Source organism: Aptenodytes patagonicus, chromosome 11 (assembly GCF_965638725.1).
Source record: "Aptenodytes patagonicus chromosome 11, bAptPat1.pri.cur, whole genome shotgun sequence".
Classification (NCBI taxonomy): domain Eukaryota; kingdom Metazoa; phylum Chordata; class Aves; order Sphenisciformes; family Spheniscidae; genus Aptenodytes; species Aptenodytes patagonicus.
In genome coordinates this window covers 14970696-14986901 of record NC_134959.1, presented here as the reverse complement: position 1 = coordinate 14986901, position 16206 = coordinate 14970696, and the positions used below count along the sequence as shown (strand labels likewise).

General features: G+C 43.6%; 1 protein-coding gene and 1 long non-coding RNA gene across 2 annotated transcripts in view; one reads left to right on the top strand and one right to left on the bottom strand.

Moving 5' to 3' along the window:
- Window positions 1-4529, bottom strand: part of GPT2 (glutamic--pyruvic transaminase 2) — a 28067-nt gene extending 23538 nt beyond the window's left edge. The window contains exon 1 of the mRNA XM_076349236.1: window positions 3636-4529. Coding sequence (XP_076205351.1) covers window positions 3636-3977 — 342 coding nt within the window. The 5' untranslated portion in view covers window positions 3978-4529. The remainder of the gene's footprint in view (window positions 1-3635) is intronic.
- Window positions 1-15144, top strand: part of LOC143165662 (uncharacterized) — a 40168-nt gene extending 25024 nt beyond the window's left edge. Inside the window, exons 4-5 of the long non-coding RNA XR_012996289.1 lie at window positions 14639-14792; window positions 14880-15144. This is a non-coding gene — a long non-coding RNA (uncharacterized LOC143165662). The remainder of the gene's footprint in view (window positions 1-14638; window positions 14793-14879) is intronic.
- The last annotated feature ends 1062 nt before the right edge of the window (window positions 15145-16206 follow it).

Below are 16206 nucleotides of genomic sequence, written 5' to 3'. Positions count from 1 at the left end.
TTTAAAAAGTTTCCAGAAACACCAAGGAAAATGGCTGAAGTCAGTTCCTTCTCCCTGCATCACCTTAGTAAGCCAGAATCAGCTGATTATTACCATTAGCAAAGGGGAAGAGAAATCAGGTTTTCACTTTTGAAGCATGATGCAATTTCAAAATTATAAAAAAAAATACTCAGAGAAGTGATTCAAGGAAGTGATTTTGCATAAAGATTTCCAGCTGGAAAGACTTAATGTAGATCAAAACCTTGATTTTTCACCTAGATGAATACAGGTCACAGGCCAACAAAACTTACGAAGTCCAAGTACAGCATGCCCCATCTGTACTCCTGAGCAATCAATCTTATTCTGCTTTAATAGAGTATTCTAACTTGTCACTTACATTGGCTTAATCCTGAGCACATTAGCTGAAATTAATGCCTCATTTTTATTTACTTTTTTAAAGAACTATCCCTTCAGTTGTCTAGTCGGAGACTTCTCAAGTAACATTATAGTCCTTATTTCTATGTGCACTGTAGAGTTACAGCTCCTGTTGTAATCATTTGCAGTTAATAGACAAAAGAAGCAAGTGCCAGATAGAATAACAGAGGAACTGCTATTCAGAATCTGAGACAGCAGAACAAAACTCAAAGAAGACGAAAGCTTATACTGTGCAAACAGCTTCAAGTAGCTATTTTATAATCTACATAACAAGCTGTATAAGTTACACAAGTATGAAGTCTAACTGAATTGAACCAAGTTTAAACAGGGAGAGCCTCTATTGCATCTGATTAGACAATGTCTGCATTTAAGATGCTTTTAGTTTAGAAACAAATGACCCAAAGGCATCTCAGCAGAACAGGACAAATGCAGATTTACTAGTGGGTATATCATTGCTTCACCTCTGCCTGCTCTTGCTACTACCAGCCAGTGCAGCGCTTCCATGTCATACTGTGGAGTCCATGCTTTCATGCTTGTGCAAAGCTCCTCCCTCATCTTATGTAGTAGAGTTGCTATGGGGCAACCCGTTTGCTGTCAATGAAGAGTACTCATGGATCTGGAGATGCTGTGGGCCATCACCTTTCTCTGACAACCGCTTCAGCCTCTTTTCTTTATCAGGCAGTGTTAATTCTGGTGGCAGTGGTTGACCTAACTCTGTGAGCTAAGGTTGAGAGGGATGAAAAAAGTAGTTGTCCAGTTTTAATTAAAAGTAAACAAAGAAGCGCCATTGACCTGTGATCACACAGAAGTCAATTTTAGACCAAAAAATAGACATTTAGATAACCTACAATATTTCAGTTACAAGGAACCTAGATACTACTCAAGGCTGTATACTTTACCAGACAGTTTGATTAAACAGTAGAAGGAATAACAGCATTTTCATCAGAAAAGCAAAGAGGAATGAATAACTTGAGCAGTGTGGAAGAAAATAAAGTCTTTCAGCTGCTTCCTTAAGTTGATTAGTGTTCTCTGCAAATACATTGTCTCAACTTTTGCACTAATACTGCCCTCCTTCCCTGCCAAGAGGGAGGTTTTTGTTTGCTTTAGTCATCTTAAGAGCATAGTCACATGTCTATGAATGCTGGTAGCCATTGATAATATTCCATGAGACTGGTTCAAGAAGAAAAACTTTTAAATGGAAAATGCCACATAAGTGGGCACAAACCTGCCATAACAATTTTTTACTAAAGCAATTGGCAATGACTTGGTCTTGCATTTTTTAAAAAGTGCACATAAGATTATTCTCTCTGCCAGTGACTCAGCTGGTAACTGAAGTAAGCAGGGGAGTTGGGAGGAGTTAGTGAAGATCCTATTATATTTGTTTTGTCAAGTAATACCTCCTGCCCTGTGATGTTAACTTGAAAACAAACATACTCAGTGAGAACACTGGAAGATTTCATGCTCTGGAAAATGCACCCACTAGAGAACCTAGTTGCATAAAGTCAATCACACCTTTATAAACAAGTTTTAAGGCAAAAATCAAAACAAATGTTCTGAAATGAAAGCTCCATCACCACTCTGAAGTTTTTAAGTAGAATTCTAATAAAGAAGCTGTTTTTAATAATTATTGAGTTAGACATAAGTAATTGATGTATATAATACTCAGTGAGCTGAAAACATGCTTCACCTTCTAAAACAAGGGGAAGCAAGTAAAACAAAGACCAAAGAATTAAAATAATCTCTTCTCGTTAGCATTGCTATGGCACTGTTTTTGTTCAAAGCACTTTACATATACTAATCAAATTGGTCTTGCAGTACCTGTAATAACATATTAGCAAGACTTTCTAAAGCAGTAAAGGTAGAGAATAATATTTGAAACCATAGAAAAGTAACTATGCCAGATGCTTTATTCAAAACAAAAGTGAGTGAGTCCTCACGCTGACAGGGGAAGCTGTGATGTGAACAGTACAAGCAAAAAGCCTCGCCTGAACTGCTAAGGTGCTTTTTTTTTTCCAATGCTAAGTCTTAATATTAAGGTAAGGAATAAGAGAAAAATATGAAGAACAAAATGTAAGCGCTGACTGATGTGGATGCTTTATTCAGTACATTTTGGCCCAGACCCTCAGGAGTATCTTGTATCAGGCTTTATTGCGCGATCCTCCTAAAAGCGCTAAGCACCTAAAACGTTGGGCAGCGTTACCGAGCGTTTGTGCTCTGAAGGCTTGTCCTCAAGCACCTCAACTTGTGCAACTAAATAAGAGAAGCACACTGTCGGTGGTCTCCTCAGAAAGCATTAGTCTCTCCGGCTCTGGGACAGCCGGAGGCAGAGGGGTGTTGGATGAGCCTGCGGAGCGGTGCCTGGGCAGAGCTGGGTCCATCTCACGTGTTCGGAGACCGCCGGTTTCAAAGGTGTCTCCCTGCCCCGGCGAAGGCAGTATCTCTAAAACCGCAATGGATGTTTTAAACGCTCTATCAGTATGATGAAAGCCGGTCAGTCACCCTCTTGTATAACACAAAGGACATGGGATTGCAGCAAAGGGTCAAAGTGGCTGAAGAAATGTAAACACTACTTTATGGGGGTATACTGTATTTGCCTTACGCTATCAGTGACAAGAGATAAACAGTAGCCGGAGGGCGGGTTTCTTTGTTTTGCGCCTCTCCCGCCTCCCCTGTGAAGGGGCGCGAGTGAGGGGGCGTCCCGCAGCAGAGCGGAGCGAGGCCGGGGGCGGCCCGGGCCGGGCAAGGCAGGGTCGGGAGGCGGCTGCGCGCCCCGGCTCGGCCCCGGCCGCTCCCGCAGCCTCCCGCGGGGAGAGCGCGTCCGGCCACCGCTTCGGACAGCAGCAGGGATGGGGGGAAAAGCTGCCCGTGGTCTGCGAGTTTTTAACTTGGTACGAGGCATTGCACTGGCACTCGCAGCGCCGCCGCACCCGTGCCTCCCCCGGCCGCCCGCTTTCCCGAGGCTTCTACAGGGTCGCGTCTCAGCCCCGGGGTGTCTGCGGCCCCGTCGGCCCCACCGCCTGCCACGTCGGCCCCACCGCCGGCCGCGGCCCTGGCGAGCCCCCCGACTCCCCAATCAGGAGCGGCGGCGGCGGAGGAGTGCCCCGGGGGCAGGGCCAGTGCGGGCGGCGGCGGCGGGCACGCCGCGGGAGCGGGCGGCGCGGCGCGGCGCGGCGGGGAGTCCGCCCTGCCCTGCCCTGCCCCCCCGGCCGCCCCTGCCTCACCTTCCGCAACTCCTTCTCGATCTCGCCGGCTTTAAGGACGATGGGGCCCCGCACTGCGTATTCCACTGCCTTCACTTGGGGGTTCATGGACTCCAGCGTCAGGATCTTCTCCCTGCTCGCCTTCTCGTTTATCTTCACCGCGGAGGCCTTGGCAGCGCTGCTCCAGCGCACCGTCCCCTCCCGCGCCGGCCGCGGGAGCCGGGGACACCGCGGCTGCCGCCCCGCCGCTAGCGAAGCCGCGCAGCGCAAAGCCATGTCTTCCCTTCCGCTTCGGCAGACCCCCGGCCCTTTGCAGCCCAGGCTTGCCGCAGTTTGCTTGGCAACCAAGACAAATCGATGCATGCTCTTTCAGGTAGTTCCCAAAGCAAGATTAAGGATACTAGTGCTGAGGATCGGTGTATTTTGTAATCAGAACCGGGAGCTAGTAAGACGCGCACGAGGAAGAGAGGCAGTCAGAAGAAATGCCGAAGAGCTGGCACCGTTACACGTACATGCTCGATCCTCCCATGTCCAGATCCTGCAAACTTAATTGCAGTGGCTACAACTGATCTTGCAGCGTTGCGATGCCACCAGAGGAGCAATAGATCCCACCATTGCATCAGAATAGCGTTGCAGACCCCTCTCCCCAACAGAGGTGCCCGCGCTAGTGCTCCGGAAGAGTCCCGGGTAAAACCATCCTTCTTAAGCCAGCGCCAGCAGCCGCCCCTGCCAGCGTTTACCCCGGCCCCGAGGCGTGCGAAGGTGTGGATTGCACCAGCGAGACTGCCAGGCGCGCTGCCTGGCGGGTTTTGTAGTTCCTGCAGCCCTCGGCTGCGCCTGCCCACAGCATCAGGTGATGGGCAGGGAACTACCGCACCCACAGGCCTCCCCAGCCCGGCCCGGCCCGGGGTCCCGCATTGTCTGCCGCCGCCTGCGGGCGGGGACGCCCTCCCGGTGCTGGAGGCGCCGGCGGAACCGGGGAGGGGGCAAATCCAGAGGCGCTTCCTAAGGGAGTGGCAAAGCCAAGTCTTCTCGGTGCGAACCCCGGAGCGGGGCCGGGGCCGTAGTCCCGGCGGGCGGGGAGCGCGTCGCTGCCGCTCCCGCTGCGCGGGCGGCGGCGGGTTCCGCCGTGCCGCCGCACGCCGCCGCCTGCCCGCGGCAGGGAGCGCTCCCTTTGTCTGGATTTGTTTTTCTGCTCTGCGGTTTGAGAAATGCCATGTTGCCCCCGCTGATTCTCCTCTGTCCGTTGGACAGAGCCTCCTGCTGTCATTTCCCAGCTTCGCGGTGGCGTTAGAAATGCAGCGTGAGGTTTAGTATGCGGCGGTGGGGTCTGCAGATGGGTCACCTGTTGCTGGGCTGCTGGAGAGCGAGTCTGGGGTAGAGATCAGACAGCAAGGCTGAACGCCAGCAGCCTCATCCCTCCAGCTGTCACCCTGCCAGGGGAGCATTTCCTCCTGATCCTTCCCTCCCGCAGGAACAAGTCGGTCCTCTTTCACAGTTTCCTCATTGTTTCCAGATGATGAAAATGTTTTTATCTCTCGGGTTCAGTTCAGTTTTCATAGCAAATGACTGGAGATCTGCCATGAAGTAGAACAGCAGCAGAATTCAGGGGAGAGAGGTAAAATGCTCTCTCCTTCTTGCTGCCCCTGGGGAGGAGAAGGCCCATTTTACCCGTCCTGGGTGCCCAGAAGAGACTCCTTGTTTGTGGTCAGAGAGTGGAATAAGGGATCATTCACTCAGGAATATTCCTATGACCTAATGTTACCTCCCTGAGTAAGAGCCTGGGCTGTAAATCAGGCTTATTTGTGAATTGTTTTTGTAGAACCTTCTTTTTACTTTCTCCACTGACTTAGAATATAGAAAACCAGCTTCCTAGTTTAGGTACCTAAATTAGATGGTTTGAGACTTGGGTTCTGTTCTGTGTGTTTTGGTATCTTTCCTTGGATGATGAAGAGAAAACAAGCTGCTTTTGCTGCGTTTGATTTTATATCTTGAGTCTTTTTCTTGTCTTTACTATTTCTTCTTTCTAATGAGCTTCTGCTTGCCATAGTGTTTAGTATCATAAATAATTTGTTCCAGTTCTTATTCTATTTCAAGTGCAATATTTTAGCTCTTGCTCTGTGCTAATTTAAAAATAATTGCTACTTGAGAATTTTAGTCAATTCATAGTTAACAAAATAACAGAAATGGGATGGGTTTTGCGCTGAAGGGACCATCTTGAGATGGTGCAGAAAACTAATTTGTTTTACTCAGGAATTAAATTCTGTGTATTTCCAGTCATTGTACTGATTGTACTGTAAGCTTTTTCTTGTTTACTGCTCAACTTGTGAAGGCTGAGTGGAGTGTGTCTGGCCCTGTTTATCCTCCTTCCAAAATTCTGCTCTTTACAAAATGACCCAGTAGAGCACTATATATTAGAAATTCAAGTTCTAAGAAGGACATTTTTGTTTATTTGCAGTTTCAGTAACTGTTTCAGGACATTGCAGTCTGCTTCTCCTTCAGACTGATTTTTTTTTCCATATTTTAAACGTTTTTAACTTTTGAAATGTCAGGTTTTGGAGCCTGTACATTTTGACACTTTTCCTTTAAGGTTGTCATCAGTCGTGTATTTGGAAAGCTGAGTGTTACCTGAATCTGGCTTTTTGACTGATAATTAACAAGCAGTGTCATGGTGCTTTTTTTCCAGGTTTGATAAAATGTAGTTCAGAAGAAAAGATTTCAAGCTGTGGTAAGACTTGTCAAGGTCAAATTTACCACAAAAACAAAACCAGAACTGATTTTGCAATAAGCTTTAATCAGATCACCTGTAATGTTCAACTTATTTTAAATTCTAATATGTACATTCAGTGTATACAAGTAGACTTCCCAGACATCTTGATTTGAGCGTGAATGTTGCAGGGTTCATTAGAAATCAGGGTTGAAATGCTACCCAGCCTATTAAAAATCGAAGTCCAATGGATTTGGAACCACTGATTTTGCTAGGGGAAGAACACAAATTAACCTTTGCTCTTGGTCCACACACTACTGTTCCACCCCCAATCCGCCCCCCAGAAACAGCTGGTGTAGCAGAAAGTTTCCAGCCAGCACTGCCACAGTATCTCTGATTGATCCCCCAGGAAGTAAAGATGCAGACTGGCTGACATCTTCGTTTCTGCATCTAGCTGACAATCCAAGCAAGACCTTACACCTTGTTTGCAAATTCTCTAATGCTGCTTGTTAGGACGTAACAAAGCACAGCAGCATTGGAATAAGGCTAAGAATCTTAAAATGCATGTTGCACAAGCCAAAGCATATGTTTTTAGTAAAACATTTGAATGAATATATGCAAACGTGAAATTCAATAGTCTGATTAATTTCCTAAGTTAAGAAATGCACACAGGAAATAAATAAGATGAAAAAAAGCCTTTCCATGTTCAATGTAACATGGAGTCTTGTTTGTGTTATAGAAAAAGTAGCTGTTGCTTTAATTATGACAAATGTATCTCCAAATGTTATTTTAATACAGATACTTTCAGGAAAGGAAGTAGTGTATGATGAACTTGCAATGTTGAGGCAAAGTTGTGCCTATCTTCTTGCCCTTTGAAGTTAGCAGCAAAGCTCCTGATGACTTCAGGAGAGTCAGCGTTCCACTCCTATGTCAGTGTGACTGGTTTTGTGCATGGCACCCTGACTTTTTGTGGCTTGGCATATCTACCTCTAAAATGAGGAAAAGAAAACTTACTTCATGAGCTGTGAAATTAGTTAATGCACGTTTGTAAAAATCTTGTGCAATGACCTATTAAGGATGAAGTATCTTTTTGTATTTACCACTGCCCCCTGAGTTGAGCTGCAGACAGCACGCATAATTACAGGCTCACGCTATACCCTTCAGAGAAGACGTTAGCTTTTGCAAATTGGCCGGTGGTGCTCAACTGGCCTGATCAACGGACAGTTTATGTATCCTATACAAAATCATATGAACACAAGTTTCAGACAAGCCAGACACAGCAGGTGACAAGTACTGCTTACCAAGGGCAGTTCTTTGATCCCCATGTTGCATTCCATCTTTAGTCATAAAGAGAGAGGCTGGTTTTCTTGCAGTCGTAAGAAGCTAAAATAATTAATTTCATGTTGATGCTGAGGAGTTGGAGATGCAGAACAACTGCAAATTCATAAATAAAGGTAGCTAGAGAGTTGGAGAAAAAACCTTGATAAACAGACTAACAGCTGCTGTCACGTTTCCATTTTGACAGACCTTCAGCAAGCTGCTTTGTCATAACTAGTTGCATGGTTTAAACCCCATGATTACAATAATGGCACACAGTAGTTAAGCATTCGTTTTTCTTCTGCTGTTTCGTTTAAATGGAGGCGCTGGATAGAAAACTACTCTTAATAGCTTAAAATGTCAAAGTGTTGTTAATTATATTTAAATAATAAAGTCCTATTTAAATGGATTCTGAGGACACTAAGTAAATGGCAACCACATTACAAAAACTATGTTTTTTTAGGCAAAAAGAGCAAACTCTTCCTCTATTCTGCGTTGTACAAGTATGGAGGATGATTGTTTCCTGTGGAATACTGCTGATGGTAGCAGTTGAGAATATAATGAGCAACTTCAGAGAAATTACCGTTCCTAGTGTTCTTCAAACTGAACATAAATCTTTAAGAACTGGTCCAAAGCTCAGTGCAGTCAGTGGAAAAAGTGCCAGTCCAGTGACTTCATATCTTAATGTTTACCAGCTCTCATTCTCTCATGATAAGCAAAAAAAAAAGCCCAACCCCCTACCCAAAAAACAAACCCAAAATGAAATGTGTAAAATAGTCTATCGAATTCTCTTCATAAGAATTAATTGAAAAGGTGCTCTATGAAAATAATGTATTTTTATTTTGTGAAGCATTTTTTATACACACTATGTTTGAAATAAAACTGCTTAGAAGGTTTTTGGTGAAAAATGATGATTTTGTTGAAACCGAACTGTTCTGAACAACATCCGGATTTTAATAAAGTTTCCCATGAAAAAGGCCTGATATGTGAGAATAAAATTTTGGAAGCCTTTTTTATGGAACAGTAGCTGCTACTGGCATTAAATAATTTAAATTATTAATATTTTAATAAAAGCTTCTTTTAAAAATCTCACCTGAAGCTGACTTGCTTCACAAAGCAAATAAATCTTTTTCAAAAAACACTGTTGACCTGGGCCATAAGACTCCTTTTGTAGGTTATGCTTCAGCTTGATTAGAGAGGGATCTTCCCACCAAGTTTTTACCCCTAGAGTGTTTCAGCGACATATAACTCACTGTTATAAAATATATGGACAAGGTCACTGGATTAGACACATTTGCTTTAAGAATCAAGTAAAATCAAGCAGCTAAACGGAAAAGTTCAAGGATTTCTTCTTCCATTACTAATACAGAAACTTACTAAAGCACAGGAGCTAGAAATGAAAATGTTTCTTTCTGATTACAAAAAGAAGCACAGTAAAGGTATAGAAAAGATGTGACTTCTTAAAAAAAAGTAAAATGTTTTTTACTGAAGTGGGCTTCACTTTGATTAGACTTTGTCGCCACGGGTTGTGGTGGACAAGCGATGACGACGTTCCGTTGCAGAGGTGGGGAAGTGCTGCAGTGACTGTAAAGCAAGGGTGGGCCTTGATTACCTGGGAAGCTTGGTGATGCAGTAACGCTTTGAGCTGGCTCATAACTATGTCATAGTTGTCTGAAATAGCTAGCAGTTACATTGTGCTGGTAGAAGCTGGCATACTTACTTACACCGGTGGCATGGTCTTTTTTTTGGGGCAAGCTCTCATGTGCAAAACCTAAACTGGAGACAGGAAGTCAACCTGAATGTGGGATTCCTGAAACCAAAAGATACCAATGTGTAACAACATTTTGAAGAACAAAATGCCTTGTAATTGGGAAACGCTCAATATTTAGCTGTACTTGGAGAACAAAGCCAACACTTGTACCGCTTAAATGTTGTTCTTGCCCACGTTTAGAGTAATGGTTGATTTCTTATGAAAGGACTCAGAGGGTACTCAGATTACAGCTACCCTGAAATCTACCGATGAGAAGCACAGTAACAGTATTAAGTATTGCAAACTGTTGTGATTACCGAAATTGCCAAAACCAGAATCATAGAAAATAGGATTAAAGCTTGTCTGTATAAGGAATTGATTTTTATATAGTACTTCCCTCTTACCAGTTGTGTACTGTAACATTACAACTTCAATTCATTCATGGTAACATTGCAAATATTATAATCTAGCTGTTGTTATTATTTGTAATTTTCCTCTGATACATTCTGTTCTTGGTATGAATACCCATGTATTTTAGATATAACAATAATTCTCTAGATAGTACTTTTATCTGTGGAAAGAATAAAAACCCCACTGAATATAGGTGACTAATTAGGAAGTCATTACTTAATCAGGGTGCATGTTATAACCTTTCTGACACAATGTTGCACAGCATTTTAGGAATCTAATTTTTCAACTTGCTACACGTTGTCAGCTCTTAGGCAAGTCTGAGGCTGTCAGCCCTCACAGGAGATCTCACGGGGAACCCTACTGCAGGAGACCAGAATGCTTCCAAATTGTCTGCAGTGGTGAGCAGAAATGAAACTTAGGAAGTGCTTCTCTCTGCAAATCTAACGTGGATTAGGTATGTGAATTGTACCTACTTTGGGATTTTTTTCTTGTAAAATTATAGTTGCACGTCAAAATACTGTAGTGTGCAGGAAGCCGGTGTGGCGGGCATATACACTGCATTCCAGTGAAGGGGGGAAAGAACCCTAAGATCTCAGACCATTCAGGTCAGCTGGACTCTGTTGTGACAACAGCGAAGAAAAGAAGCCTTCAGGAACAGACACTTAAAAAGTCATGTGTAGCTTTTCATAAAATGGAGAAGGCATAGCTTTCTTATTTTCTATTTTAAATTAGTGTAAAGCACATTTTAAATGAGGCTTGGTCTTGTAAGGTGCCATTCGTTATTGACTCTCTAAGAGAGGAGGTACCCGTACCCTTAAAAAGGTATTTGTTATTTTTTTCTTAGTGCTGGATTAAACCTCAGAAATGATGCAAAAGAAGTAGTCCTGGACTTTCAGAACTCAAAACTAATGTGTTAATAAATTAGAATAACAAGAAAAATATATGTCTGTTTCGTAAATCTTAATAATCAGTTGTTTAGCTGTGAATACTATCTTGTTTGTATTCAATAAGGAAAATATTTTTGTTTGTATTAGAATAGTTGAACAGCTGTCACTGTCTAGTTTATTTGTTCTATAAAGAAAGGCAGGCTATTGTCATAGATCTCTCTTAGTTCTCCTGTATATTCATTAACTTCTTCACTAGGTGATGAAGTTACTATACACAGCAGAGCCCCCTGCTGTTACAAAGACGCTCTGAAATACCAAGAGAGTCTCTGTTTTGCTATGCCTGGACCTTCTCAGTTAAGACGAAAAAAAAATCCAAAAATAGTCTCAAGGTCCTGGTTGCATGGATTTGGTCTTGATTCAGGAATGAAATCTGGATGTCCTGCCTACACAGAACACATTTGTGCTTCTGGCAACAGTCACACTTTATATAAAAAATAATCCTGTCTTGTCTTCGTGTATCTCTGGAGAAAGACCTCTGCTGGTAATGGATTGCTGTAGGCTGAAAACAAGATGCAGAGAGAGATGGGAAACAAAACCCACCCTCTGAGACATAACAAATACTAAGAAGAAAAGGAAAAGGGCAAATCAGCCAATTCAGTAACTCTGTACTCACACAGAAACCACAACACACACTTGGGGGAGCCCAAGATGCTCACAAGTACAGAAGAGTGCGTTCTCATGCCCTGCATGGGAACTGGGCTCAAGACAGAGACTCAAGGAAGAGGAAGGATAGAAAAAAATCAATAGGTTGCACTGTCACAGGAAAGGATATTGCAAATGACAAGATGTTTGATTCTTTCTTCATCATACAATACCGGTAGTAAGGATGGAGAGGGCTGGCATGACAAACTGGGAATCTGAAGGATACTTTCTAGGGCATAAATGTAATTTACTTCTCAGAAATTCAGGCCCTGCCGAGATAGCAGAGGTCTAGTGCTTTTCCTGTTGCTTTGGTCCTGGTAGTGGTAGTGGTATGGTAGTAGCGCACTGCTGTCTGACAACACTGACTGTGGTCTTCAGGAAAAGAAATTTGTGTTTGAGACTGCAGTTTCAAACTGCAGTCTCAAACCAAAGCAGATGGTTTCATAGTTGAGGCATTGGGCATAGAATCAGGAAAACTAGATCAAACAAAACTGTATACCTGTATATCTTACATTTATCTATAAGAGACAAAGTTAATACTTACATATGCTCATTGTAACTTACAGCATCTAGACATCCACAGCATCTAGAAAACTAATCATAGAATCATAGAATCATTAAGGTTGGAAAAGACCTCTAAGATCATAGAGTCCAACCATCGACCCAACACCACCATGTCCACTAAACCACATCCCTAAGTGCCTCATCTGCACATCTTTTAAATACCTCCAGGGATGGGGACTCAACCACTTCCCTGGGCAGCCTGTTCCAATGTTTCACCACTCTTTCAGTAAAGAAATTTTTCCTCATGTCCAATCTAAACCTCCCCTGGCGCAACTTGAGGCTGTTTCCTCTCGTCCTATCGCTAGTTACTTGGGAGAAGAGACCGACACCCACCTCGCTACAACCTCCTTTCAGGGAGTTGTAGAGAGCGATGAGGTCTCCCCTCAGCCTCCTTTTCTCCAGGCTAAACAGCCCCAGTTCCCTCAGCCGCTCCTCATAAGACTTGTTCTCCAGACCCCTCACCAGCCTCGTTGCCCTTCTCTGGACACGCTCCAGCACCTCCATGTCCTTCTTGTAGTGAGGGGCCCAAAACTGAACACAGTATTCGAGGTGCGGCCTCACCAGTGCCGAGTACAGGGGCACGATCACTTCCCTACTCCTGCTGGCCACACTATTTCTGATACAGGCCAGGATGCCATTGGCCTTCTTGGCCGCCTGGGCACACTGCCGGCTCATGTTCAGCCGGCTGTCGACCAGCGCCCCCAGGTCCTTTTCCGCCAGGCAGCTTTCCAGCCACTCTTCCCCAAGCCTGTAGCGCTGCATGGGGTTGTTGTGGCCGAAGTGCAGGACCCGGCACTTGGCCTTGTTGAACCTCATACAGTTGGCCTCGGCCCATCGATCCAGCCTGTCCAGGTCCCTCTGCAGAGCCTTCCTACCCTCGAGCAGATCAACGCTCCCGCCCAACTTGGTGTCATCTGCAAACTTACTGAGGGTGCACTCGATCCCCTCATCCAGATCATTGATAAAGATATTGAACAAGACCGGCCCCAAAACTGAGCCCTGGGGAACACTGCTCGTGACCGGCCGCCAACTGGATTGAACTCCATTCACCACAACTCTCTGGGCCCGGCTGTCCAGCCAGTTTTTTACCCAGCGCAGAGTACACCTGTCTAAGCCGTGAGCCGCCAGCTTCTCGAGGAGAATGCTGTGGGAAACAGTGTCAAAGGCCTTACTGAAGTCCAGGTAGACCACATCCACAGCCTTTCCCTCATCCACTAGGCGGGTCACCTGGTCATAGAAGGAGATCAGGTTGGTCAAGCAGGACCTGCCTTTCATGAACCCGTGCTGGCTGGGCCTGATCCCCTGGTTGTCCCGCTCATGCCTTGTGAGCGCCCTCAAGATGAACAGCTCCATAATCTTCCCCGGCACCGAGGTCAGGCTGACAGGCCTGTAGTTCCCCAGAGCCTCCTTCCGGCCCTTCTTGTAGATGGGCGTCACATTGGCAAGCCTCCAGTCGTCCAGGACCTCCCCTGTTAACCAGGACTGCTGATAAATGATGGAGAGCGGCTTGGCGAGCACCTCCGCTAGCTCCCTCAGCACTCTCGGGTGGATCCCATCCAGCCCCATAGACTTGTGAGCATCCAGGTGGCGTAGCAGGTCGTTGACTGCTTCCTCTAGGATTAAGGGGGCTTTATCCTGCTCGCCGTCCCTGTCTTCCAGCTCAGGGGGCCGAGTACCCTGAGGATAACTGGTCTCACTGTTAAAGACTGAGTGACTGTACAGTCAGAGTATATTTGTGTGGAGAGATGATAATCAGAGTTCAGTGATGTTCCCCCGCTATCAATATTCAGGATTTAAACCACTTCTAGTTATATTTTGACCATATGGACTTTATATTATGAGTTTATTTTTGTTTGCCTACAATTCATATATCCATTCCAGCATTGCTTTAATTTCGTGTTAGTGTGCATTACACTTAAAGTCTAACTACTACGTGTTCCAGTGGTGGAAATCTTAGTTGTAGAATAGTTTAATAAGCATCCATCCTCTTTTGCTTTATGTGAGTAATTTAGAATCAAAATGTTGAGGTTATTTTCCTGTCTTTACTTTTTACCCCAGCAAAAATATAAAGCTATCTGGAGCAATTACCTCTATCAGCATTTATCACCTGAAATCAAAATCCTTTGTGTTGCAATAATGCGAAAGCTTCCACTGCAGCCTGTCGTGACATGTAGGGCTTCCAGTGGAAAACAGGTAGAAAAACCATTTACCAAACAGATCCTTCTGGTCATTTAAATCTCACAACAGTTTTACATTAAATCAATTCATTTAAGAAGAGTGAAAAACAACAACAAAGAAACAGTGCAGCTGGTCTATTACCGGAATAGATTTTTCAGTGACTTACTTAACTTGGTGTATTAGTGAATACACAAAGTTATAAATATTTATATGAAAGACTTGTGAAATCAAGTACAGTGAGAAGTACAGTGTTTTGTACAAATATGGATCATACTCTTCTTCATTTAGGGGCTGTCTTCACGGCGTCTCTGTCCATTACAAGATATGTCCCTCTCTGCTAGGATGCTTTGAGATGGCTTCTCCCTCTTTAGGGCAGGAAGATGTTGTCCTGGGCTAGGTGGGAAAAGTGGAGCCTAAACAGATTAGAAGTGATTAAACCCCTTGTATTTCCTCAGTTTACATGTGAAAAATAGCATAGTCCAGAGTTCTGTTATTCTGTTTTATCCAGGAGCTCTCATCGGAGATCTGCCCCTGATAATCATAGAGATAAGTTGTCAACAAGAGAAGACGGTAAATGACTTGGAGTGATCGTACTTGGAGCCAGAACTGCAGCCTCCCACTTCACATGGTAAACGTGAGAAATCTACGCTGAGGAGATCATGGTTAGTATGAAGTGGGAGAGATTTGTTTTTAAAATTCAGAAAAGAAAAATTTTATCCTAAGGTTGTCACCTGTGGACTTTGTCATAGGAGAAGATTAACCATCAAGATTACTAAGAGGAACCACATTTCAGATGATTAAGGTGAGGATGTACCTCTTTACTGTTGTTAAGTTTATGATATCACACAACTTCCCTGTGTTATCTCCTAAATGTTCAGATTTTCCTCAGAATAGATATATGTAATTTGTTTTTCTATGTGGCCTTTCAGAATATGTTTCCGTTTTTACAGTCTACATTTAAGATGTGTGCAGCAATCATGTCACTTAGAAATCTGTAATAAAACCATATTGCTTATCTAGAGCATGTGTGGTCTTTTATGAATCTGGAATTTTCAAGTTTCACAGAACCTGTAATAAATTAGCCTCAACAATTAAGCTGAATAAATCAAGCACTAGTGAGACTGTAGACAAGCTTACTTGGCAACTGGGATACTGTGAGTTATCTGATCCGTAGGGACGGTCAAGAAGCCACCAGAAGGTAAGACCACTGGGCCTTCAGCTGTAGGGTATTAACATCTAAATGGCTGTAAAAGTAACTTTAAAAAAGTTTCCTCCAAACTGCTTTTAGGTTAATTTCCCTGAAAGAGAAGTATAAACAAAAGTCTTATTAAAACTGCCTCTCCTCCAGTGTTTTTTCCTCACTACTTAGGTGCAGCAAACTGAGTTCAAGACTGAACTACAAACATAAAATAAAAATTCTGTTATATTGGGCCCAGAGCCAGCCTCACAGATGCACTCATTGCTACCCATGTGAAAGCATTACAGTTCCAGTACAGTTCTTTAATGTTGGCAGCTGTACTTCAGGCTATTTTAAACTGTAATCTTCAAAAAGAATTTTCTGTTGAGACTTTGCTGCACTTTTCTCCTGTAGACATTTTGTGGTACAAAAAAAAAAGATCCAAACTCCTGTTAATAGTGGTATTGTCATTATCATTTTCCTCTTTTTTTAAGTCCGGAGGTAAATGATTCAGATATAAACATTTTGTAGGAATACAAAACTTTTACATTCTGATGCAAAGTTTCAGCCTAAGAGCTGTATCCTGACGGAACTTTGGAGTTGAAATGAGTATTTCTAGCTGCTTTATTTCTTTACAAAGAACATATTTTACAAGAAATATAACAGTGCAGTTATATATATAACATTATGCTATTAACATTTTTAGGTGGGAGTGACAGGAATATTAACATACTAATGTAAAAACATCAAACCTGCAAGTGTAACAAAAACGTTGAGAGGCATGACTGAATACCCTAATTGTTGAACCACCAGGCTCCCAAAGATAATGGAACAGCAGGCGATAACCCTCCCCCTCAACTTTAGTCTTTCCTTTTTCTGAATTGAGATGAAGGCTAGAA